General features: G+C 49.9%; 2 protein-coding genes across 3 annotated transcripts in view; one reads left to right on the forward strand and one right to left on the reverse strand.

Annotated features, from left to right (window-relative positions):
• Edc3 (enhancer of mRNA decapping 3) overlaps positions 1 to 8,142 on the forward strand; it is a 42,542-nt gene extending 34,400 nt beyond the window's left edge. The window contains exons 6-7 of the mRNA XM_032911353.1: positions 3,670 to 3,887; positions 7,223 to 8,142. Coding sequence (XP_032767244.1) covers positions 3,670 to 3,887; positions 7,223 to 7,557 — 553 coding nt within the window. The 3' untranslated portion in view covers positions 7,558 to 8,142. The remainder of the gene's footprint in view (positions 1 to 3,669; positions 3,888 to 7,222) is intronic.
• A 1,538-nt stretch (positions 8,143 to 9,680) lies between these two features.
• Positions 9,681 to 24,858, reverse strand: Clk3 (CDC like kinase 3). 2 transcript variants are annotated; one of them, XM_032911350.1, is made up of 13 exons: positions 23,938 to 24,858; positions 20,473 to 20,624; positions 19,637 to 19,850; positions 17,398 to 17,494; positions 17,055 to 17,121; positions 14,563 to 14,679; positions 13,668 to 13,834; positions 12,607 to 12,701; positions 12,380 to 12,509; positions 11,657 to 11,739; positions 11,170 to 11,249; positions 10,831 to 10,921; positions 9,681 to 10,180 (listed from the first exon to the last, which is right to left on the reverse strand). In XM_032911350.1, the coding sequence occupies exons 1-13, from the start codon at positions 24,385 to 24,387 to the stop codon at positions 10,004 to 10,006; spliced, it is 1,920 nt and encodes a 639-aa protein (XP_032767241.1). In that variant the 5' UTR covers positions 24,388 to 24,858; the 3' UTR covers positions 9,681 to 10,003. The 2 variants fall into 2 exon arrangements, with proteins under 2 accessions (XP_032767241.1, XP_032767242.1); XM_032911351.1 differs by lacking the exon at positions 23,938 to 24,858 and adding an exon at positions 21,740 to 23,735.
• Between the last annotated feature and the right edge of the window lie 691 nt (positions 24,859 to 25,549).

A 25,549-nucleotide genomic window follows, 5' to 3' on the forward strand; every position in this document is an offset into this window, starting at 1 on the left:
CTTCCTTCCTTCCTTCCTTCCTTCCTTCCTTCCTTCCTTCCTTCCTTCCTTCCTTCCTTCCTTTTTAAGGACAGGTTTACTCTGTAGCCCTGGCTATCTCAAATCTCCTGCCTCAGGCGCCAAGGCTTACAGGCACTTGGCTACAGGTGTTTACCACTGTGCCTAATCCATTTAGGATTTTTCTGTGTTTGGTTGGTTTTGAAAAAAAAAAAAAATGTTTTTTGTCTGTTTGGTTTTTTTGAGACAGGGTTTCTCTGTATAGTCCTGGCTGTCTTGGTGTAAGGGTCCATGATTCGCCCAAGAATGATACTCTGGACTTAAATAGTATGCAAACAGAGTGTTTTATTCTGCAGAAATCTAGCATGTTGGGGTTGCTCCATTACCAAGATAGACAACTAAGTGACCTCACAGGCCAGATTTAAAGCACATTAGGGGATTCCAGAGTCAGTGACCTTTATCTTACTCCATCTCTAGGATACTTCATTACTGGGACATGGGGTCTGGCTAGAAACTGCTGACCCATTGTCCTTGTTTCAGGTGGTGGGACATTTCTGATGGCAGTGCAGTTTCTAACTAGCTGCCTAAAGCCTGAGTTTTTAGGCCTAATGTCCTGAACTACCAATTTGCAGCCTGCCATGGAATCAAACTCTCATCATTGGAACTTGCCTCACTCTGTAGACCCAACTGGCCCTGAGCTCACAGAGATCCATCTGTCTCTGCCTCCAAAGTGCTAGTCTTAAAGGTGTGTGCCACCACCAAGCCTTGCCTGTTTTTCTTAATCTGAGCTTTCCAGTGCATCTCTGTCCTTTGTAGCAGTTACTAGTCTTTGGGAGTCAGACACATTGTTTTCTGTCTATGTTAAATGTGTGTGTCAAGTGCCATTTTCACAGCCGAATTTTATGTGCTCCTCAGAGCTTCACATTGAAGGGAAATGTTACAGACCCATGACTTAAGAGGAACAAACTGTGGCTTGGAGCTTGAAGGAGCATCCAGGTAACACTGCTGGTGTAATGGTGCCAGAACTTCACCCTGCAGAGGTGCTGTGGGTGCTAAGACCCCAATCGGCTTTCATGCTGGTGAGAGCTTATGGGGTTAGGAAGGGTCTTGGGGAGTAGACCCTTGAGTCAGATGCCAGGACTCTGTAGCATGTATGTAAAGGAAGTCTTATTTCCTCTAGAACAGTGGTTTTCAGGCTTCCTAATGCTGCGACCCTTTAATACAGTTCCTCATGTTGTGGTGACCCTCAACCATAAAATTATTTTCGATGCTACTTCATAACTGATTTAGTTATGAATGTAATCTGTTAAATGAATCCTGCAGAGGGTTGTTCGACCCAAGAGGGTGTGACATACAGGTTGAGAACCACTGCTCTAGAAGCAGAGATAATGGGGTAGAGAGTAGCTTGGCATCTGTGTAGAGGATGGTACTAAGTTCTCCCAAGTATGTTTGGGAAGGAAAGTCCTGAAACTCCTTTTTAGTCTCGACAATACCTGTAAATCTTCACCACCTCTGTGGGTAGTGATGATTGGCACTGGCCCACCCTACATCTTACGGTTCATCTCATCTCTACCTTGTGGCCCCCTCTAGGGCTGATCTCAGCCTCCTTAGCATTGGCTGTCATAAAACAAAGACATGGCAGCTTTGACTAGCAGGAGGACTTCTCCAAGGCAGGTTCTGCCCTGATGCCTAGGAATCTCAGTTGAGGATTTCTGTGTGTGGGGAATCGAGTTTGATGCATTTGCTCACACAACTCCACAGGAAGTAACGAGGCGTCATCCACAGCACTGCGTTCCTTGGATGAGTGGCAAATAATCAGGGACAATAGGAGTCGAGAAAAGAAGAGTTATCATGACTCATAAGAGTGAGGTGAAGCTTTAATCTGGAGCTCAAAGAAAAGGGAGCTCAGAGTTTGAAAAGTGAAGGGCTTGTGTGCTTAGTGGAGGTCCTGCTTGCCCATGGCTTTGCTTGCTGTCCAGGCCCAGAACCAGCACTCTGGGTTGGTCCACCCGGCATCTGTTCCATCTGCAGGCTTCTGGGGCATGTGGAGGAGCCGGTCCTACAGAGTCAGACGTTGCTGAGTGGAACAGGTCCTGAGTCTGCCAACTGGCCCTCAGCTTGTAACCCTGCCTGATAGACATGGGTGGGACATGGGATGCTGCCTGAGGGCTATGGGTGTGAAGGTGTAACCTAGTGAGCCTCTGGGAAGCCAAAAGAGCAGGGAGGTGTGCGGCAGCCTGAAACTCACCTAGAGCCTACCCCGAGATGCCCTGCCTAGCTGCAAGATCACCCTGACTCTGGGCAGTAGCAGGATATACTAGACGAGTTCTGGCAATAGTCCAGTATTTATGGTTCTTCAGAGACCAGAGGCCTTGAACCAGACTGACAACTTGTAGTGAATATTAGCATGTAAAGCTGTTTGGGCAAGAAAATAATACTGTGTGACATCCTGCAGTTTCCAATGCTATTACAGTGAACAATATGGAGAGGAGAGAAGGATAGGGGAGCAGAGAGGTGCATGTGTGGTGGAGAGAGGCTGAACTAGAGACTCAACAGTGGTGACAGGTGTGAGAGAAGGTCCATGCGGATGTTTATGGTCTATTGCCACCTGGGGATGTCCATGAGCTGGGCTGCTGCTGGGGACCATATTGGTGTCCTTGGCCCATGTTAGTGTGCTTGGTCTGTGCTACAGCAGAGGGTCATACTGATATCTGTGGTCTGCTGCCACTGGAGACCATGCTGAGGTCCATGGTTCATGCTGTTGCCAGAAGCCTTGGGAAAGTTTGCTCCGTGCTCCTGCTGAAAGTACAGGAAAGGGAGCTAGCTGTTTGTGCAGTGGCATTGATGACTCATGGTTGAGAAAGGGACATAGAAAAGGCTTTAGTGACTACTTCCACCCCATCCCCAAAATGTCAGCACCCAGACAGGAAACCATCAAAGAGAACTCTTAGACAATGGTGATAAGGACACTGAAGCATAGCTCTCACTATTGAATGCTTCTGGCGGGGTACAGGTGGGGAAGGACTTATTTGTCTTTAAGGGCTGGCCACTGGGAGTTTGACTATGCTCCAGTGAGTATATAGGCAACACAAATTGGACTATTGAACTTGTGGGGGTTTTTCCCTTCTCTTTTTGGAGGGGGGTTAAAGGGGTGGCAGACAGACCTTGGAGGACTGGGAAGTAAATGTGATTTTGAGGTGTATGATATGAAACTCCCAGATAATCAATAAAAATATTATGGAAAAAAATGAAGGGCTGTTTGGCCAGAGGACATGGTTTACGCATGGGCAGATAGAGCCTTACATCTGTAGGAAAGAATGAGGAGATTGACCATGCTGGCGAGCCATCTACCCTTGAGGGGCCTGGGACTCAGAGTTGGAACACGTGGGGTTCCACCACATGGAGTTTGGACTTCACTGTTTTTCACATGCAGATGTTTTGGGCTTAGAACATAGTTCGGACAAACAGGGTTGTGTGGAAAGAACAAGCAATGAATGCCACATTACAGGCATGGCGGGCTTGTAGTGCTCTTGCTTTATTCTGGGGCCCAGAACTTGGTCAGCAATGGAGAATAAGGTACCCACAGAACAACAAGTACTTGTTTCTGTGATAGGGACTCAAGGGATTGACCCAGTCTGTCCAAGTAACTGCTTCTCCACTTTTGTGTTCTAGGTTGAATCCTAAGAATGTCCACCAGAGGCCTACAGTAGCTCTGCTGTGTGGGCCCCATGTGAAGGGGGCTCAGGGTATCAGTTGTGGGAGGCACCTAGCCAACCATGATGTGCAAGTCATCCTCTTTCTGCCCAACTTTGTCAAGATGCTGGAGTCTATTACCAATGAACTGTCTCTCTTCAGCAAGACCCAAGGTCAGCAAGTGTCCAGCCTAAGAGGTGAGCATCAGCATTGGAGTGTAGCTCAAGGGTAGAATACTTTGTGACAGTCTGGTGGTGCCACCTAGTGGTGCCAAGTAGAAAGGCATTACATGGGGAGAATTTTCTTCATTCACTCAATATGGTGGTGACTCACACCTAAAATCTGTTATTAGGAGATGGGGACAGGAGGTTCATGAGTTTGAGGTCAGCTGGGATTACATAGTCAGAATCTGTGGGGTGTGTGTGTGTGTGTGTGTGTGTGTTACACACACACAATGTTTTACTTCCAAGGACGTCTTTAAATTACCTAGAAGAAAAATCCCAGGCCCTACCCTTTTCCTGCCACTCAGAGATAGATAGATACCCACTGTCTCATTTCATAAATATTTATGGAACTGGCACTGTTCTCAGTTCTGGGAATAAATGTGGAAATGACTTATTTTTCAACCATTTTCCCAGCAGGGTGTGGTGGTACATATCAAGTTCTAGGGCTATGTAGTGAGACCCTGTCTCAAAGAAATAAAATTGTTTCCCCCTGATGTGATCCACACTGGTCAGAAGAGATGGACATACAAGTAACATCAGATCAGACAGTGTCAAATGTTAGGAGTCAAATAGCAGAAAGGACAGAGCATGCTGGAAGTCGGGTCACAAGGGATTGAGCTTTGACTCTAGGTGGAATGGAGGGTCATTGGTGGCAGAACAGAGAGATTATATACTAGGACAATTTTTTGTTTGTAATCAGAATCTCACTATATATCCATGGTTGGCCAAGCTAGCCTCAAACCCATAGACTCAAACCTGTTTCTTACCTAGCTCAGCTGCTAGACAAGCACTGGGCTTTGAGTGGGTGGTCCGGTTACAGAAAGGTTCTGAGAGTCTCTTATGAGAATTAGAGGTAGCAGATCGTTGAGACAGTAGCTATACTAGAGGGAGTGATGGAAAATGCTTAGCTTCTGAATCATTTGGAATGTTGGAGGGTAAGCTTAAAATCAAGAAGGAAAAGAAGAAATAGGGATGACTCCAGGGAGCAGCTCAGGAGGCCTAGGCAGAGAGATTTTTAGCTTGGAGACATCCTGGGCAACCCAATAAAATTTAAAAAAAAAAAAAAAAAAAAGACAACAAAAAACGAAAAGACAAAGGGGTGGAGAGATGGCTCAGTGGTTAGAAGCACTCTACTTGCTGAGGTCCTGAGTTCAATTCCCAGCACCTTCATGGCAGTTCAAAACCATATGTAGCTCCAGTTCAGGGTATCTGACATTGTCTTCTGGCCTTTAACATGTAGTACACATTCATATATACACATAAAATGAAAGGACATCTGAGAGAGAAAGAATGAGAGAATGCTCTAAATGTTTTGGCCTCAGTACTTGGCAGAGGAAGAACCTCTTAGGTTAGATATCTCTTGAGTGTTCAGGGGTTGGAACCAGTGCTGCTCAAGCAGGAAATGTTGTGGATCTGGAGTAAAAGGGAGGATCCAGCCTGGAGTTTCAGGTGTTGTGGGGGTAGAGAAGTTGTTGGGGAAGAGGAGCCAAGGACCTGGGTTCTTCTGTTTCTCAAGCCAGGGAGTGTCAGAGAGGGTGGAGGAGGTACAACAGAAAGTCATGTGGAGGAGTTTCAGCTTCATTCCCAGGAAGACTGAGAGTGAGACTGAGCAGTGTGGAGGCCTGGGATACTTAGGAAGCACAGTTCTGGTGTATGGCCAACTTGTGACTGTAGTGGGATTTAAGTGAGAATGGAGTCAAAGATAGACGGTCCGAGAGGGAAAGACTGGGGGCTGGAGAGATGGCTCAGTGGTTAAGAGCACTGACTGCTCTTCCTAAGGTTCTGAGTTCAATTCCCAGCAACCATATGGTGGCTCACAACCATCTGTAATGGGATCTGGTGCCCTCTTCTGGTGTGCATGAAGACAGCTACAGTGTACTCATACATTAAAAAATAAATAAATCTTTAAAAAAAAAAAAAAAGAGGGAAAGACCTAGTCAGAGGCCACATGGCAAGTCAGGAGGACTAGACCAGAACCACAGGCTTTTCTGCACACAAAGGGTTCCATGTGAGTGATCGATTCATGGCCCACAGGAACTTTATGCACGTTTTAAGTAGGGAAGCTTCGAGTCTCTGATTGAGCAGTATCATTAACTGTAGACTGAGCACTAGAATGCGTTACAATCTCTGATGTGTGCTATTGTCTTAGGGTTTCATTGCTGTGAAAAGACACCATGACCAAGGCAAACATTTAATTGGGGATGGCTCACAGTTTCACGACAGGAAGCATGGCAGCATCCAGGCAGATTTGGTGCTCCAGAAGTTCTATGTCTTGAACCAAAGGCAGCAGCAGGAGACTGTCTTCTGCAGGCAGCCAGGAGGAGCTTCTCTTCCACCTTGGGTGAAGCTTAAACATAGGACCTCAAAGCCCACCCCCCATGTGACTCATTTCCTCCAACAAGACCACACCTCCCAATAGTGCCACTTCCCATGGGCCACGCATATTCAAACCACCACTGCCATGGTCCAGCCAGTCCTTCCTCTAGCTATCTAAAAAACTTCCTGTGGTAGCTGCTTTAGGAAGCTGGCCTGCAGATAATGACCCTGCAGTTTAGTCTTATTGTTGCTCTATCAGGTTAATTTCTTAGGTTAATCCTGGATTTGCATACATGTTGAGACTTCCTGTTCTTACTGTTACAGAGGACTATAGTCTGGTCAGAGCAGAGGAGGAGTTTTTTTCTAAAAAGAAAAATAAAGCATTGCTATTACATTTTAAGTTTGTGTGGTATGCATATGTTATGGCATGTGTGCGAGGGTCTAAAGGATAACTTGGGGAAGTCAGTTCTCTCCTTCTACCATGTGTATCTTGGGGATCAAACTCAGGTCATCTGGCTTGGCAGCAAGTGCCTCTGTGAAGCATTGAACCATCTCACTGGCTGTTAGGGAAACCTTTAGGTTCTGGGAGAACAGAGATGTTACCTCCTAGTCCTAAATTTGGGCTGAGTGGAGGAATAGACCCATTTGCATGAGGAATTCCCAGAGCAGGGCAGGCTAGCTAGAGTGGGATATACAGGCCAGCTTTTGAGTAGAAATGCCTGTTGCCAGCTGGTGTTTCTGCTGGACCCTGAGCATCCTGAGAGGGCTGACTGCCTTTCCAAAATGTATAACATCATCAGGGTTAGTCAGATATAAAACCCTATCTGCAAGGCAAGAGCAGGTGAAAGCCTTCTGCCCTTGAGAAGACTGGCCTTTGGAGAGGCACTGGAGTGGTAATATCTAGAAAGCCGGGTGTTTCTGGGACCACTGGAACCCTGGTCTGGCCTGCTGTCTGCTCCAGGAATTTTCAGATGCGTTCTTTCTATCTCCAGATCTCCCCACCAGCCCTGTGGACCTGGTTATCAACTGCCTGGATTGTCCTGAGAATGCCTTCCTGCGGGATCAGCCCTGGTACAAGGCAGCTGTGGCCTGGGCCAACCAGAACCGGGCACCAGTGCTCAGCATAGACCCTCCTGTACATGAAGTTGAACAGGGCATTGATGCCAAATGGTCCCTGGCCCTGGGCCTGCCGCTGCCACTCGGGGAGCACGCAGGTCGAGTCTATCTGTGTGACATTGGCATTCCCCAGCAAGTCTTCCAGGAGGTCGGCATTGACTACCACTCACCCTTTGGCTGCAAGTTCGTCATTCCCCTACACTCCGCCTAGAGGCTCTGGGCAGCTGGGCCCGTATTCCCTGCACTTCCGCCGCCAGACCCACCAAGGGACGCCTTAAGGATGTGAAGCTTTGTGGACCTTGTAGACTATCTCTTGGGTTTATTTCTTCTGTGAGAGAACAAAACACTTAAAACTTGCCTGCCACCTGCCCTTAACCAGGGAATGCTTTCCCACTGGCATGTATGTCGGGTAGACCAGTGGCTCCAGGTAGCTTTCTATCCTACCCTGCCTCCATTCAATTGGGGCTTTGTTTACAGACATAGGCAGCTCTAAGACTGTTTCCGGTTTACAGCCACTGGGCATGGGCTGGCACATTGTGGGGTGAGCTGTTAGGGCCTCCAGCCACTCTGATTTCAGAAGGTTTTGTGTTCTATGCTTCCTCTGGCCCTGCAACCAGGCACACACTCTTCTGTAATCATGTAGATCAGGCTGCATGGCAGCTACCCAGAAGACAAGCCTGTGCTGTCTCTGCTTCCCCCCAAAGCCACCAGAGTTTGTTTGGAAAACTTTGGACCCTCCTCAGATGTCCCAGTTTTATGTAGGGACTTTTCCTGAAGATGATGATGACCATGGTGAGATTTTGGGCTGGCTGCTCTGCTGTCACCTTTAGCAGTTTTGTGCCTGTCATGCTATAATGCCCACCTAGTTGGGAACCAGACCTTCAGGATACAGCTTTTCAGTATTGGGGAGACCCTGGGGGAGCTTGGTGCTGAGCCATAGGAGGCTCCCTGGTGCTTCAGTCCTACCATCAGTTCCTACCTCCTTGTCCATGAATAACACTCCGTCTGCCCCTTCTCCCTGTCTCTGGACACCCCCCCCCCAACCCCCCGCCACAGCTCCACTCCAGTTCTTATGTTTAGGCTTTAATCCTTTATAGTTGCCCTCCCCAGGTATGCAGACTAGTATGGGACTAGTGGCCTGTCTCAAACATGCCAAAAACAAACCGTTCCAGATGGCCATAGTGGTGGGATTCAGCCACAGGAACATCGTACTGTTCAGATCGAGGATCTTCCTGGGCTTAGGTCCTTCAGGTTAGTAGGATAGGACCATGCCTTGGAGCCTTAGCAGAGACCTTTGTAAAGTTTTTCCCCACAGGCTTTCTGCTGTGCCCATCAATAGTTGAGGGGGGTATAGGTGGACAGGCAGATGGGCTCACTAAAATGTTTGGGTACACGGGTAAACCCTGGTACCTTAATTTCGGGCTGCTGTCTTGTAGGAACATGGCCAGAACAGATGGTGATAGCTTTTCCTTTCCTATCTTTTCTCTTTAGTTATTTCCAGCTGCAAGAAAGAGGCCAAGGACTGGGGGCCTCAGCTGCACGACAGGACTTTGTAGCTTTCAAACTGGGCCTCTTTTCTAAAGGCAGGGTTATAGCAGGCAGCCGCTATAGGTTACTAGACACAGGCTACTAGACACGCATAAAATGAGGTAGAACTCTGGTCCTGAAGGTGGCTAACAGGTAGTTCTCCCTGCTCTTGGCCTGGACCTCCCTAGAGTTGAAAGTGTGTTACTCCTTCCTCCAACTCTTTTTGGAAGTTTCTGCTCAATGGCTGGTTTCAGTCAGGTGGTCAACCCTGTCACTAATGCATGCAGCTCTTGGGGAACCCAAAGCCAGCACAATAAAGTGACAGTAACCTGTGCTATCTAAACTGCTTTGTAGAGTGATGGGAGTGCTGCTTTTCTAATCCCTAGGAGCCTACCTTGATCACTGGAATTGTTGGGTATGGGTGTGTACATAGTGACATGATGGCATGACCAGATTGTTTGGCTAGCTATAGTAAGCTATGTCCCTTGAAATGAAAATGCAAGAGCCTTTCTAGGTCTGGCAAGTCTCCTCGGGCCAAAACTACTGAACTCTAGTGCAGTGGTTCTCAACCTTCCAAATACCAACCTTAAAACTGATATGAAACTTCCTAACGGTTTACTGGTATTATATATCATAAGTGTTTTCCTATGGTCTTAGGTGACCCTTGTGAAAGGGTTGTTCGGTCCCCAAAGGGGATGTCACCAAGAGGTTGAGAACCGCTGCCCTAGAGGGATGTTCCAGCTTCTAGCTTATTCAGTGGCTTGCCTTTCTGTGTCTGGCTCAACCCACACTTAGCTTTCCACAAGCTGAGCTGCTAAGAAAGACTTTATTAGTAAGTCAGTCAGTATGGGGAGAAGGCAAGGAGCCTGGAGATGGACACACTGGTACCAGGGGGTTACAAACAGTAAGAAACACTTTATTATAACTTTACAACATATAAATAGCTTGGGTCCAATCTGTGCTTTCTGGCAGCTGGGCACCACACCCCCCATCCCTTGCAGGTTCCTGCCTTCCTTCACATTGCACTGTTCATCGGTGGCTCTGGCTCTGAAGCCAGTAGGAGAGGCTGGAGAAAAGGGGCCAGCAGCCCAGTCCAGCTCTCCAACTCTTCGTGTGCTGGCCTGCACCTGTCATCTGCTGGGGTTACGGCTGCTGTGGAAGGACCGCTCCTCAGGGGTCAGGCCAGCAAAGAAGGGGTGCAGCAAAGCTTCTGCCAGTGTGATGCGCTGAGCAGGGTCGAACTCTAACATCCTCCTCATCAGGTCAAACAGCTGCACATGCTCCAGGGAGTCCTGGAGCATGTAACTCTGCTCAAGGACACAAGGTGCCTCAGTTTGACGGCAGGGTTGTGGAAAGCCACCGCAGTCCCCTTGCCTCTGGGAAGCCTTGCTGGGATGGGTCGAGGAGGCAAGGATGCCTCCTTAGAGGACTACTTCTGCCTTTCATGACAGAACAGCCGCTCCTTTCCTTTCATGTTCAGAACTTAGGCTACAGGGTGGGATCTTGCTGGGTTGGTGCCTCTACCCCACATGCAAAGTTCTGATGGGTGGGTAGAAATCACCTCTGAAAAATGCACTTGTTCAGGTACCAAATTACAGTTGGCAGGCCTCCTTTGGCCACATCTAGGTTTTCCCTCCCACTTGCCTCAGTCCTGCCTAGTTCTTCTCAAAATTCAGAGAAGAGAGAGGGACAGGAAATGGCAGTCTGAGAGCTGGCTCTTCTGGGTTTTTCCCCCATTACATTCTCAGCCACCCTGTAGACGGGCAGGGCTAAGAAAGAGCCCCTTGGGCAGCACGCAGAAAGCCTCACTGCCAGTACCCAGTAGTCTTGGGTGCTGCCTCACAGAGAACTGAGACGATCAGGCAGCTGTTGGCTGCCCATCCTGTCTCTGCTGCTTGTTTGCCCAGTGCCTGGGGTCTCCTTGGCATGAGCTGAGCTGGGGGAGCCATAAACTGACCTTCAGAGGTTTGCAGTTCTCCTTCACATACCGCCCGTCAGAGCTGTTCTCATCCCAAACCAGGCCCCCTTTGTAGAAATACTTCTGCTTCCTGAAGAGTCAAGGGGAAAAGGGGAGTCAAGGAGTAGAAACCCTTAGTGTCTAGGGTTAGGTGGGACGTGGGAAAGGGTGGCTGCTGTCAGTCTTCATGTGGGCCTGACCTAGCAAGTAGGGACAATAGCTTACCAGATTGGCTTGAAAGACATAGTAAAGGCTATGTAGCAGCTTAGAGAACCAGAGTACTAGGCAAGGGCTGTACATCTGGTACCCTGATGACCCAGAGCCATGGAGACTTCTTACCTGGTACGGTGGATCATGTGTGATGGGATGGGTCCTAGGATCTTCTCCATCATAACCAAGTGTTCTCTGTTTTCATGGGTCTACAGAAGACCAGGGACAGAGCAAGTTGGAATTAGGCACAACCTCTGCTCACTTTGGGAGAATAAAGCATGAAGAAAGGCCAAGAGCTCTCCCTGCTCCAGGAGAGAAAAACTTAACTTGGTGGCCACCTAGGACTGGAACAGATGGACCTGGTTGGCTACTGGCACTCCAGGTTCTCCATGCGAAAGGAGGCCTATGATAAGCCCTTGCTCAGACAGTATCTTTCTGTGCCCAGTCTTGTCCTTGATAAAATCCTCCCTACCTGCTTTAGACTCAACTGAGTCCTTCCCCTAATCAACTATAACCCTTAAACCTAGACTCATCCTAGGGATGGAAGACATCAATTCCTCAACCACACAGAGCTTCCTGCCCATGTACCCTGCATTCCACCAATGCAGTACTTTACCTGGAAGAGTGTAAAGCCACGGTAGTACTCAAAGAGAATGCAGCCGATACTCCAGACATCACAGGGCTGTGCCCAGCCCAGCTCTGTAAGCCAAGATGGTAAGATATGAGACCCTATACCCAAAATTCCTAGGAAGCTACATGTCTGTCTGGCAGAACTCTTGTTCAAGCCCCACTGACAAGGCTATTTCTGCCTAAGACCAAGTCTACCTCATCTTAGGTATTGTCTAGGCCTAGATGGCAGACTGTTTACCACCACTTGCCTCATTTTGAAACAGGATCTTGGGTAGCCCAGGGCTGGCCTTAGCTGATCTGTTGTTCTTCTACCTTTTAAAGACTTAGATAACAGGTGTATGCCACCACATCCAGCTATTCTTTTTTTTTTTTTTTTTAAAGCTGTATTTATTATATATTCAGTTTTCTGCATCCATGTATACCTGCACCACATCCAGCTATTCAATTTTTTTTTTTTTTTTTTTAAAAAAAGCTGTATTTATTATATATTCAGTTTTCTGCATCCATGTATACCTGCAGGCCAGAAGAGGGCACCAGATCTCATTATGGGATTATGAGCCACCATGTGGTTGCTGGGAGTTGAACTCAGGACCTCTGGAAAAGCAGCTAATGCTCTTAACCACTGAGCCATCTCTCTCCAGCCCCCCCAGCTGTTCATTTTGAATTCTGCCCAATGTAAACAATATTGAAGGCTAGGAAGCACACTCACCAAGGATCACCTCAGGTGGGCGGTAGTGCCGGGTGGCGACAATGGTGGTATGATGTTCATGATCAAATGTGGCACTGCCAAAGTCTGCCACTCGGATGCTGGTGTTCTTCACTGACTTCTCCTCGCAGCTCTGAAGGCAAGGCATGCCACCTAGGTCAGTCTGCTCAGGTAGATAACCTACCTTAGAGCAGGGCCACACTCTTGCCCACCCAGTCAGTGCTGTCTACCTTGTGCTCATTGTAGAGGGTTTCAAACTCAGAATTCACAAACAAGATGTTCTCTGGCTTCAAGTCTGTGTGGGTCAGCTGGTTCTCATGTAGAACTAGGAGAGGGAGAAGCACATATTGAGACCCTAAGCTTGTCCACCAGTGCTAGGCCCTAGCCCTTCCCAGCTTTCAAAGAGCTCTGTGAAACTTCATAAGCATTCAGAAGGCAGGGATGGAAGGAGTGTTTTCATTTAAAAAAAACCAAAAAACCCTCTACCACTCTACCTCACTAACCATCTCACTGAAGCTTCAGGATGGGTGAGCCCTTTTCCTCAGCACTAACAGGCCTCACTTCACCAAAGGTGTGACTTGTTGGATCCCATGCCTATGAAGGACACCTGCCTCCACTCTACCTCACTGGTACTTCTTACCACTCATTACTTTTCAACCTCAACGTTCCCACTTGGCCTGTAAGATTCTCACAACTCCATGACCCCACCTGAGCCAGAACACTCTCCAGCATGTTCCTTCTCCACTGGAGTGAGTCGTCACATCCCATATCTTTGCAGAGCTGTGTCCTTTACTGGTCAGTTCTTTTCCCATCACCTACTCAGGCCCTACACATCTTAGTTCTAAGCCTTTCACTTGTCCCTTCCCAAGTTGCCTTTCAACATAAGTTCTACAGTGGTACCATCAAAGCTGCTCTTCAAGGTTGGGGGGACAGATGAATGATGGAGGTGTCTGAGTAGCAAGACCTGAGAATCTGTCAGGTCCACCTTCTGCCTTTTCCTCTTTTCCATAAAGGTAGAGGCAGGGTCAGTAGCTAGGCCACTTCTAGAGTACTTTCCTGTTTTCTTTCTAAACTGGGGAAGAGCTGGGCCCATGATGTCCATCCGGGGAACTCGAGTTTTCCATCCCTGCACTACAATTCCCACCAGAAGGCAGAAAGACCTTTCAGCCAGAGGCTCTAAGCCTATGAGGCCTTGCAGAATGATCAGGTGTGCTGGAGGACAGCAAGACCACCAGGTGACTTATTTTTGAGGGTAAAGTACTCCATGCACCAACCAACAATGAACACTTACATCTAAGGGCATGACAGAGCTGGTAGGCCATGTGCCGGACATGTGGTAGGGGATAAGGCTGGAAGTTGTTCTCCTTCAGGAACTCAAAGGTGTTCTTGCCCAGGAGCTCAAAGGCGATGCACATATGACCATGGAAGTTGAACCAGTCAGACATCAGGACACAAAGGCTAGAGAAAAAAGACAGGTTGAGTTCAAGCTCTGCCTCACCTGACCCACCCCCACACCCCAAAAGGACACTGTTCTGTAAGCCTCAGAGCCAGAGCACATGTCGCAATCCACTGTCACACAGCTAGACTCTAAGCAAAAACTGTACTTCCCGGGTTGGGGATTTAGCTCAGTGGTAGAGCACTTGCCTAGCAAGCGCAAGGCCCTGGGTTCGGTCCCCAGCTCCGGAAAAAAAGAAAAAAGAAGAGGAAAACAAAAAACAAAACTGTACTTCCCATTGTGTAGAGGGGCTACATTTTGATCTCAGCTCACCCATGGCACCCAGAGTGGGCAGCCCTAACAGTCACTGAGGGGCAGGTAGAATGGCACCAGTACAGTGCAGGCCTCCATGTACTGCTCAGCTTCTTGAGGACCTGGTCAGGTGCACCGCCTCTGCTGACTGTAGCACAGTTAAGTGCTTGTAGAGAAGCTGACTGGTGTCTTAAGTGTCCCCAACCTGTTACGTCCCTTAACTCATAAATGCAGGGCTTGGGCTACTCCAGAACACAAAGCCAGGCAGGGTAGAGCTGAAGTTCAAGGGCTCTACAGAAAGAACACCTGTCAGATTCCCAGTACTGTGAGAAGGTACCAAATGCGGGGACACTGAGATGTTCCCAGGGAGTCGAGGTAGCTGGAACTAGAGAATGCCACCCCACTGAGTGATGCCTGTGCACTCTTTGCAGATACTTACAACTTATTTTCTTTGTCTTTCTCCTTGATTTTCTTGAGAACATTAATTTCTAGACGAGCAGCTTCCCGGTACTTGCCCACATTACGGATGATCTTCAGGGCAACCTGTGACTTCCCTCTATAGAGCAGGAAAGAAACAAAGGCTCCCATAAGCCAAGTGTCCAGCCAGCCTTCTTCCCTTTCCTGAAACCCAGCAACTCATAACAAACCCCACTAGATAAATCACAGGTTCTAAGACTGTTTATACTTGAGGTCCAGCCTGTTGAAAGCAACACCAGCCCTCTGCTCACCATACAAGCTTCCCTGGCATTTGTATGGGTACTCTTGGCTTTCATATTGTTACGTACATTTAGGATCTCGGAAACTTCCAGCTCCCCAGGGAGAATCCAGGCAGAGGGGTTGAGGCAATCCTGATCACCCCCAATGCCCTGGAATCTTATCTGACAACCTACTCTGTAGGCCAGACTTTCTTGACCTGGACAGTATTGAGATTGAACAAGCAGTTAGGGTACCAGTAGTGGAATTTTTGCTGAAGCTTAGGCCACTCCTTATATTACACCCTAATCTAGGTCCTTTCCCCCAACTATCTAACTGCCTCAGAATTTACTACCAGCCACAGAGGGCCAAGAACTCTGTGTCCCAGGAGAGTTCCTGCAGTTGTTGCTTGATCCTTCATACTCTACTCCCATTTGCAGGATGTGAGCAGACAAGGAAACATGTCAGGCTAGGTGACCAAGACTTGCCAAAGAGAGCTAGTACTGAGATATCAGTGGAGACCTGAAATGAGGTAGTCCTAGCCCACCAGGGTATATCCTCTGATATCTCAAGCGCTGGCCTTGATACTGGGAACAAGTTCATCCGGCTCTGGGCAATCAGAATGCCCTGCTTTGCTAACCCTTATTTTTTTTTTCTTTCTGGTTTCTTGGGCAGTGCAGGCCTAAAGAAGAGGCTACTACTACAGTCTTCTGAAACAAGGTTCCTCCCCACAGCTGTCTTATCTTTAACATACGTGTAACTTATTCCAAAAGAAGCCCTGCCAGGGCTGCTGGCAGAGCTGAAGTTCACATCCACTGGCCCTGTACTGACTCCCTTTGTATTCCCCTTAAAGGACCCAGGACCTTGTCTGTCCTTTAGTGACTTCAGACTCATTTCCTATCCAGCTACTCAACACAGTATAGCTGTCTTCATAGGTCAGAGTTCTTGGGTCTGTCCTGTCTACATCTGGTCACAGGACAGTGTATATGTGTTCCTATATACTCATTCTAGGTTCATGGTGAAGGGGTATTTGAATGGAAAATGGGAGCAGGAGGAAGTTTCTCAGTCACATTAGTACTTCATCTCATAGCTGAGGGAATGGCTAACTTTGGGTCCAGTGGTCTTTTCTGAGCAGCTGACTTAATGTGAGAGACCAAGCATAGCAGGCCCAGCTCTGTCATCAATGGCTGAGGTATAACTTGGGCAACTTCAGAACATCTTCATATTTTATGTCTGCAGCAGTGACTGGCATAGCTCAAATGAGGATACCAGCGCTCTGTAGCTAATGCACCAAAGCAATTAGAGATTATTAAGGCAGGAACACAACTGGCTCCCCAGAGGGTTACCTCTCTAACATACAGCTACAGGGAAGGAAGCAATGACTCTACTCTGGCAGATGATAAGGGGTAAGTGTTATATTGCTAGGATTGGAAAGAATGATTTGGCCCCAGCATTATGACATACAGGTACTGCCTCCCGAATCAGCATGGACTATTCATGACCCTAGCCATAATGGGGTAGGTAGTAGTAGCTGTTTGGTGAGAAAGGCCAAAGTCTCATTTCCCTCAACTGGGATCTCTCAGGCAGACACGGGAGGGGCAAAGGCACTATCAGGCCAAGCCAGCAGCATTCTCAACCTTCTGGCCAAGAGAGGCCACTACTTCAGACTTCTATTGCTACTTCTTTTTTTTTTTCGGAGCTGGGGACCGAACCCAGGGCCTTGCGCTTCCTAGGCAAGCGCTCTACCACTGAGCTAAATCCCCAACCCCTACTTCAGACTTCTAAAACAAGGTCCCTCCCCACAGCTGTCTTATCTTTAACATAGATGTAACTCATTTCAAAAGGAGCCACTGGCCCTGCTGGTAGAACTGAAGTCCACCTCCACTGACCCTGCACTGACTTCCTTTTAATTCCTCAAAGGTTCCCAGAACCTTATATGTATCCTTTTCTCTGCCCAAAAACCAGAAAAAATGGATGAGGCCTGGCCAAAAATCTCCAAAAGCTCATGGGATGTAGCACTAGGCCACATTATCTAGTGCCACAGCTCAGAAGTAGGTAACCAAGGAAGAGGCACACACTAACCAAAAGTCCTTGTAGGTTATCACGTGCATGTCTAATCCTAAGAGTGTCTCCCTTAGATCATGAGATCAGCAAACCCGACACACATCCAGCAATGGCACCACCCTCCAAAAAGAGTTGCACTAGCTCTTTCAAGGATATTCACGCCAGCATGCTCACCTGGCATGGTCCAAGCACTCCACCACCTTGCCAAAGGTGCCTTCACCCAGGTTCCCCACGATCTCATCTGTGAGAAAGAAGAAGCTGAGCATGAGAGTCTGGAGGGTGGGAGGCTGGCAGCTCCTGCAAGTTCACAGCATTCAAATCCTCAAAAACAACAAAGGTTCTTGCTCACTGCTACACTCTTTAAAACAGAAGTTGCTAGTGTCTGTGTCATTCAGGCAATTACTGGTGGCCCCACTAAGGCGCCACGCGCACTAGAGGCCCCTCCACGCAGGAGAGGTCTTGTCTAACAAGGGGGGTAGAAAGTAGAGAGGTAAAGTTTTACGAAAGGTGGCTGTACATCGCTCTTGGAGCCAATCGCCGATCCGGCACACCAGGTGGCCCTCCTTGTCATCTTCCACACTCCGGCTGCTGCGCTTACTGCTCTGTTGGCTTCTCTGCATGCACCGCCCCCCGAAACGCCATCCGACCAATCGCATGGTAGGCGGTTCCGATTGACAGATTGAGGTGTCAGTCAAAGGCAGAGGTGGAGACGGTGAGGAGCCGGTGGGTTGGTTGGTTGGATTTTCCAGATCCCAGCATTTCATAAGGCACACAGCATATATAACGATAGGGATATTGCAAGGGACACGTCAAGACACAAACTGACTTCAAAACAGAAAAGCAAAAACAGCTACAGGTATGTAAGAAAACTCGGACATTATCTCTAAGAAGAGTGCCACAAATGCTCAGAAAGATGTCCAGCCTCTGACAGAGGGGCCAGGCCCCAAGTACAGCCATAGCCCTGACTCCCTCCTCTTCTAAGTCTCCCCCTCCCTGACCCTCCCATGACTCTGGCCAGAGCTGAAGACGGCGCAAAAAAAGGCAGCTGGCCCAACCTGAGTCCAACCTTCTAGATCGGTTGGGGCTATCCTGGCTTCAGCAGCAACAGTATGCTCAGCCTTTCTTTGCCTGCCTATGCTAGCCCACATGGCCTTACAACATGTTCAACAGCTGCCACACAGAACCAAGCTACTACCTGCCCCCACATGACATCCTTAGCCAGATGTAACCAACTACCAGAAACAGAACTCTGCCAACAGCCCTCCTGCCACCAGACTCCAGCAGGAAATGAGCCTGGCTGAGGTCCTTTGGGCCAGCTGACCTTCAGGTCCCACGCCAGCTCCTGACCTGGCCTTAGCACTTGTGCCACTCATAAGTCAGACCCTTCCCACAACGACAGAGGGCACCAAAAATAAGCAGAGCACCAGACTTGCACTGCCATCCAGTGGCAGCATATGGCACTGTGTGAGGCCCATGCTTAATTCACCTGCAAGTCAACCTTCAACTCACACCACTCAAGTCACAGCGCTGGGTAGAAAAGATACCTCCACCAAACCCACCACTACTAAGAGGCCTCTTGGCCCGCAGGAGGACAACACAGGAAGAACACACGAGAAGAAGAGAAGACAGCACATGACCTTGGAAACACAAGTGACTTTCCTTTTCCATGGGATTGAATACCATGTGGGCTCTTGGTCTGTTCAACACACCACCAAGAATGATGGCCAACCTCTGTTCTTTAAGTGGCCTGCAACAAGGTGAGGCCTGGGACCTCATCACACAGCCAGCTGTCGCTCCTTACCAGAAGTAACCCACCTACAAAGGAACAAGGTAGAAGAGAGCCTGGCTGGAGGTCAGATGAGAAGCTCCAATGTGAGCTGATTTGACAGGGCAAAGTGATGTGCTCTTACAGACCAGCAACTTGGAAAGGTAAACACAGAAATTCAAGACCCATATCTAAAAAAGAAAGGGCTAGGAAGCCAGGCAGCGGTGCCTAGCACTCAGGAAGTAGAGAGAAAAGGATCATGAGTTTTAGGCCAGCATGGAATACATAAGACTTTCAAAAACAAAGAGGAGGTGTGGGGAATGGGGTGTGATACAGTTCAGCAGTAGAATACCTGCCTAGTATTATGTGTGGACCCTGGGTTGGACTCCAGCATTTGAAAAAGAAAAATAAAATTGACTGGTAAAGTGTCCCTTTTTTATTGGGTAATGCAGACTCTGGTCCTCTGGGAGAGGAAGGCTGTGGAGATGAGCTGCAGAAGTGGTCAAGTCCACACTCATCAAAGCATAGCTATGGGGCAGGCCTGATAGGGACAAGACCTGATATGAAAAAGACTAGGACATATAGACCCAAACCACAAACCAACAATCTTAGTACCAGCCCTGAGAAGTGTGTCCCAATCATGTGCACCATGTAGCCTGTGTCTGGAACAGTGGGTAGACACAGACAGGCTGGAAATCAGCCAACGCCGGAGCCAGAGCCTCTATAGTTGCCATTGGCAAGAGGCCAGAAGATGGAAGGCATAACATCCTCACTCAGTCCTATACCAAACACACACACCACACCACACACACACACACACACACACACACACACACACACACACACACACACACACACACCTCTTGTGTGTACCCACAATGGTGTATGTACACGGGGTTGCCAGTACTCACCCAGACCAGCTAGCCTGAGAGAAGGCGAGAAAGAGGTGAGGCCTTTAGGCCCCTATTAGCACACTTTGGCCACCACTCACCGAGGAGGCGCCACAAGACCTGGTACGACGCTTGTGACAGTGGTGGGCATGTTTATGGTACGGGCACGGCCCCTCTCTCGTGGACTGCCTCCGATGTCGAGAACGTGAAGACCCATAGCAGTCCTCTCCAAAGGATGGGCTCCGCTCTTCACACCGATATGTATCGCTGTCACGGTGTTCCCGGTACCTCCTCTGGTAGGGTATACGATCATGGCTGCCAAGAGAAGGTAGTGACATGAATCAAGAAGGGTTCTACTAGTCAGGTTCCTGCCAGCAGGCAAGAGGCCTTTGGCAGGGCCCCTGAAAATGCTCGAGAGAAAAACCTGTTAGAGCTGAAGTATCCAGGCTAAGGGGAATGAACAGGTAAGCAGAAGGTACAAAGGTACAAAGCTTACTCTCCAGAGCCTTGGGTAATGACAGTGTCCCTCCAGTGCCACAGAGGGAGGAAGGCCTCAAGAGTAGCAGAGTTGACCAGCCTGGTACAACTATAACTTTGATCTGGGGACTCAGATAGGACTTGGGACCAGTCTTTCCAAGGCTAGGATTATGTTCCTACTTCCACTGAGGAAGGCCAGAGATAGAGTACTGGCCTAGAAAATACAGAGGGAGAAAGACCACCCTGTGACAAAGAAAGAAAGGGTGACAAGGAAGAATGTCTGTTGCGGTCAGGAAAAGGAAGTAAGGATAGGCAAGGACCCCAAAGAGGTCAGGGCAAGAATCTATGGGCAGCTGGGCAGAAGCATCATCTAAAGGAGCCTGAGACCATTGAGCCTCTGGGCCATTTTGCTCATCCAACTGAGGAAAGAAGTGTCTCTTCCAACCCCGCTCCCACTCACCTTCTGGACCTTGATCTCCGTGGGGGAGGCTCCCTTCGGGATGGGTATCGTAGTCGACCTTCATGCTCCCGACTGTAAGACCGCCTCCTCTTCCAGCGGTAGCTCAGGTATGGGTCTGGCTCTGGGGAACGGTATCGCTTACAGTGATGCATCTAGGCCACAAAAAAGAGAAAGCCCTGCTCAACACGCAGCTCACTGCTTCCAGCCACAGGGTGGCCTGATGCAGCCAGGTGTTCCTGAAGAAGAGGCCCATTGTTCTGTTTAGGGGCAGCCCCTCCCAGGGGTTTATGAAGTAAAGAAGAACTCTGAGGTCACAGTGACAGAACAGCCGACAATGGATGGATGACTCCTTCCTTTGCCAGTGAATAAACAAACAGGCACCTCTCCAGCATGGCCTAGAGGTCTAAACATTTGAACTATGTAAATCAGGGCCGGGACCCAGAAGTAGATCTAGTGGGATGCTGAGCACTGTCACAGAGATGTCAAGGACAGGAGGAAAAGAGCTTTTTTGCTCAATTTCTTCATGCTTATGGAGTCCTATAACCTTAATGTTCTAGAAGCCTGAAGCTAATGAACTGACGGCATAGAGCCAATGTACTAAACTAAAACTTGCCTGGTTAAAGCAATGAACTGAACTCAACTCAAAGAAATTCAAAACTCTTCAGTCAGTGAGAAACCACAGTAGGAATGAGAACTCTGACCCTTGATCAAAGATACAATGTCTCACCAATATTCCCTACCTCTGCCAGGTTCCAGCCAAGTGGGCCTGGGCCCAGAAGGCCTGCCCAGTTCTTACTGACCTGTCCAGTCTCAGCCCAGAAAGGTGCCACAATCCTCAGGGAATCTAAGCTTCTTGCCTGAGGCACATCCTAGTGGCCCTCAGACCAACTAGAGTCCCACACCAGGTGTTTCACCTTTCACTAACAGCATCACTGCCATCCCTTCCAGCTCCTACTCCAGCACTCACTCACTCACTCTGCCCTATCTCTGGAGGAGCCAAGACGTGGCTGTACATTGGGAAGTAGGACAAGTATTCCTTAGCCACTGAGCACTTAGATCCAATACAGGAGACTCCCAAGTGGGTTCGGCAACCATTGACAGAGATGGCTACATAAGTCTGGCACTGTTTTCACCCATATCCAACCCCTTCTCATTCTCTCCAGCAGATGGCCAGGCATGAGAGCACAGCTTGTTTGCTTTCCAAGCTTTCAATCGCTCACACCCAACCTCTAGTAGTGCATAGTCCTAGGCTTGCCCGGCCAAGCACCTTTTAAACAAATCCATCAAGGCTGCTCCATCTCACCAGCACAGTCCAAAGATGAAACAGGTACTTGTGTATGAGCAGGATAGGGAGGCAATTTATCTAAACCTCTGGGAGCCTCTGGGAACCCTAAGAAAGGCACTGCCATCTATCTTCCCACTAACAACCCACCATCTGAAAAGTCTAGGGAACCAGAAATCCTTGGTGATAAACACTATATAAAATCAGAAGACTTGTTTTCACAATCATCTGAATGTTCCCACCCCCACCCCCATTATCTTATGACAGGTGCTCAAGCTATGGCCTGAAAGCAGTATGTCACGTCTCACTAATTGACCCAAAAGACATCCTACTGGCCAGGGCACACATCTTCCCAAAAGGCAAATGGTCCTGCCCATCTTCACCAGGCAGACGGAGCACTCTAAGCATCCTATTTGGAGAATGTGGTAATGTGATCTAATCTACAGCAGGCCAAAATTTTCCTTCTGGGACCTAGATGGATTCTATGACCACATATGTCTACTTGAGTGGAAAGTCACAGCTTCAGAGTTGAAAGCCAACCTGATCCACAGCACCACCACTTCACTGTTTGCCTTTGGGCAAGTTATTAAACCACTTTGAGCTTCAGCCTCCTCTTGAAACAAGGGAACAATAATCTCTTACAGGCTCCGTAAGAATTAAATATATCTGCCCTATAAAGTAAAAGCCTAGCACAGGTTTGGGCCACAAGAAGTACTAAAGACAGCCTTTCATTAGCACTGAGACGATGCCAGCTAACACTCAGGGATATGCTGAATGCCTTAGTTTATAATTCCTTCCTTCCAAGAGACCGGGTAGGAAGTTTTGGCAGGAAACCTTGAACTTGATCCCAGTGCTGCCACTTACTGGCCCTGTGGCCTTATACAAGTCACTCTAGACCTCAGTTGTCATGCCTGAAAAATAAAGATAACACCTTTTAGATGGGCAAAGGTGGCCAAGTATTTTGGCCATGAAGTACCACACATAGGCAGTAATAGAGATCATCTCCCTTGCAACGCATCCAAGGCAGGTGAAAAATGGGAAATACCAGGTGGCCCACATCATGCTCCCAGCCAGGTCTTTTGAGCCTACTTCTCGAAAATTCCCTGATTTCCTGAGACCTCAGCAGAAAAGCTTTTTTTAAAACTTAAGGACCACAATTATGCTTTGGGAAGCTCTGCTCTGCACAGTAAAGAAAAAGGTAATGTGACCAATGAAACTAAGCTAAGGATGCCAGCTTTTCTCTGAGCACAGGCCTCTCTGGCTTCTCATTTGCTGTTCCTGGCTAGAGAACCGGGCTAACAAGAAGAGCAGCCAGCCAGGTCAGCGGCTGCCCTCCCGGATTCCTGCCACCCAAGCGACCCATGGTTATTTTTGGCTGGCAGTGCCCCACCACTGCAACCTCAAACCTGCCACCTCGCAAGCTGCGGCTGCCACCGGGCAAAACGCTCCTCCTTTTCAAGGGCACGGAGGAGGGAAACTGGAAAGCCGCCAACTCCGCCTTGATGGGGGCTAGACTCAGGCAATTCCCACCCAAGCATCAGGGAGCCCGCACCCGGAACTAAAGCATAGAGGCTCCCGACCGGACCGAGGAGCAGCCTGGACATTTGTACTCCTGGCTTAGTGTGGCCCATTCTCCGGAATGAAGCGGTCCCATCATAACAAAACACTGAGGGGGCCGGTGGCCCGCACTCGAGTCCCTTCCTTCCTCCCGGAACCCAGGGATCTTAGAGTCCCGTTCCCCGTAACCGCCAAGGGAAGACCCGGCGACCAAAGGGATGGCCAGCCTGGGCCAGAATCAAACTCCAGGCGGCGCGCGAAGGAGGTCTGCGGGCTATGCCTCGAGCTCGGGATAGGGAAAGCCTTTTCCAGGATAGCTTAGATCGGACACGACCCCAGCCTGAGGGCCGGCTCGGGGCCCAAAGTGGATCCTCCCAGCCGGCTCCGAGGCAGCTGGAGCTCCGCCTCCAACACCGCGGGAACCAGAAAAGGGGTCTGCAATGACCGCCCTCCGGGAGAGAAGCGGCGGGTCAGGGGTGAGAGGTCGGGACCGCGGCCTGACGTGGGCCGAAGAGGGAAACAGGTACACACCGAGACCCGACCGGGTGCCAAGGTACCCGTACCAGCTTGGCTGTCCCCACTGACTGACCCCAGCTGCCCGGCCGCGGGCCCAGGCCCACACTCACCGTCTCCCAGGCTCCGGCTGCGGCTAGGCCCCACTCCCCACTCCGAGCGCCTCTTCCGCTTCCGGCTCTGGCCTCCGCCCGTGGCAGCACCGCCCCCTCGCGTGACGCAGCCGTCGGCGGCCCGGGCTCGACCCGGCCCAGAGGCCTGGCCGCTCTAGCCGCCAACTCGCAGACTCTGGGGGACTGGCTTGCCCCGCCAGGGTCCGGGCCGCAACGCTGTAGGTCTCTTCCGGGAGGTCCCGGGAGCATCGTCGGGCGGCGGCCTGCCCCTCTGCGTGTAGTGGTGCATGTAGGCCCCCGAGGCCGCATCAGTGCGCGGCCGCGACCGCGGTCTGAGGCCAGCTCTAGGCCTAAAGGAGGAACCCACCGGACTGCCAGGCTGGGGCCGCTTCCCCGCCGCGGCCCGGCGATGCTCGCCAGCCTCTTCCTGCGCGAGGAGAGGACCGGCATTGTTCTCCCGGGGCCCGGGAGGGCGCTAGAGACGAAGGCGGTCGGTTCGCCCGGGCAGGGGAAGGCGGGCTCGACTCCGCTTGCGCGCAAGAAGCAAACGACACATTCTGCTCTCCGCTTGTGCGGGTTTTTTGAAAGTCTTGGCGCCACGCCCCAGCTCGCTGGAGCTTGAGCAGCCTCCGGGAAGATCCCCACGAGCCTCGGCGGTGGGGTCTGACGGAGAAGACGTCCCCTTCCCTTGAACACAGCGTCTTGCTTGTCAATCAGCACGGTTGCTGGGTTAGGAAACCCGCGCCACACAAAAGCCCCGCGTCGCGCCGAGCTCCCGCTCTGCCACTGGAACCACTCGGCCAGTCCTTTTGCTGAGGCATCGGACTTGAGGCACCCAGTCTAGACCCCTCCCACCTACTGTCCAACGCTTTGTCGTGACAGCATCATGAGGTCTTATTTTATCAGAAGAGAATACAAGTCGCGGTCCTTTGGTAGGGCCTCGTTTTGACAGCGTCCCGCCCCCGCGCGTCGCGCAGCCAAGCGGGCGGGTGCGGCGCCTAATTGTCCCACGCCACGCGATGTCCGCGAGGCTGCGGCGGCCGGCCAGGGCGGGGCATCCCTTTAGGATCTTGCTGACTCAGCGGGGCAGCCAGGGTTTCCCAGGTGCCCCCTCCCTGTAAAGGATGCTCGCCCACCAGGTGCTGTCGCTCCTGACTCCCTACAGTGCTGAAACTGTCTTTAGAGACTTTGCCTCTGGTTCTGACATAATGACCTGGCATCTTCATCACCACCCGAGTAAACAACAGTGGCTGAGTTAAAAGGCTGGGTGATTATGTTTGCTAAGGCAAACTCAAACTGATCCCTTAGTCACCTTCCAACCACGCAGCATTCAACAGTCTTTAAACTGCTTCTGCCCCTGAGTCTTGTCCCATTGATTTCCAGCCTAGGAGCCAAGGACTGAAAAATCCAGGCGTCAGAAGATGCACCTCCCACCTGAGGCCAGGCCCACACTGACAGAATTTCGTTCATTCACAGGTTTCTGTGGTGTCTTCACCTCCCACCAAAGCTGCCCACCCATGTTTCCATGGCTACCGGAAAACAGTATCCTCCAGTTTAATGCCAACATCTTCAAAAAGTCCCTGTCTTCTGCCCTACCTACCCCAAGTGTCAG

This window comes from Rattus rattus, chromosome 8 (genome assembly GCF_011064425.1).
Source record: "Rattus rattus isolate New Zealand chromosome 8, Rrattus_CSIRO_v1, whole genome shotgun sequence".
Lineage (NCBI taxonomy): Eukaryota > Metazoa > Chordata > Mammalia > Rodentia > Muridae > Rattus > Rattus rattus.

Coding starts and splice junctions, on each gene's coding strand:
- Clk3 (XM_032911350.1), bottom strand. CDS start 24,387: ATGCCGGTCCTCTCCTCGCGCAGGAAGAGGCTGGCGAGCATCGCCGGG. Junction 17,495..19,636: donor GGTCTTGTGGCGCCTCCTCG/GTGAGTGGTGGC, acceptor CGGTGCATGCAG/AGAAGCCAACAGAGCAGTAA. Junction 10,922..11,169: donor CACATGATCCACCGTACCAG/GTAAGAAGTCTC, acceptor TTGACTCTTCAG/GAAGCAGAAGTATTTCTACA.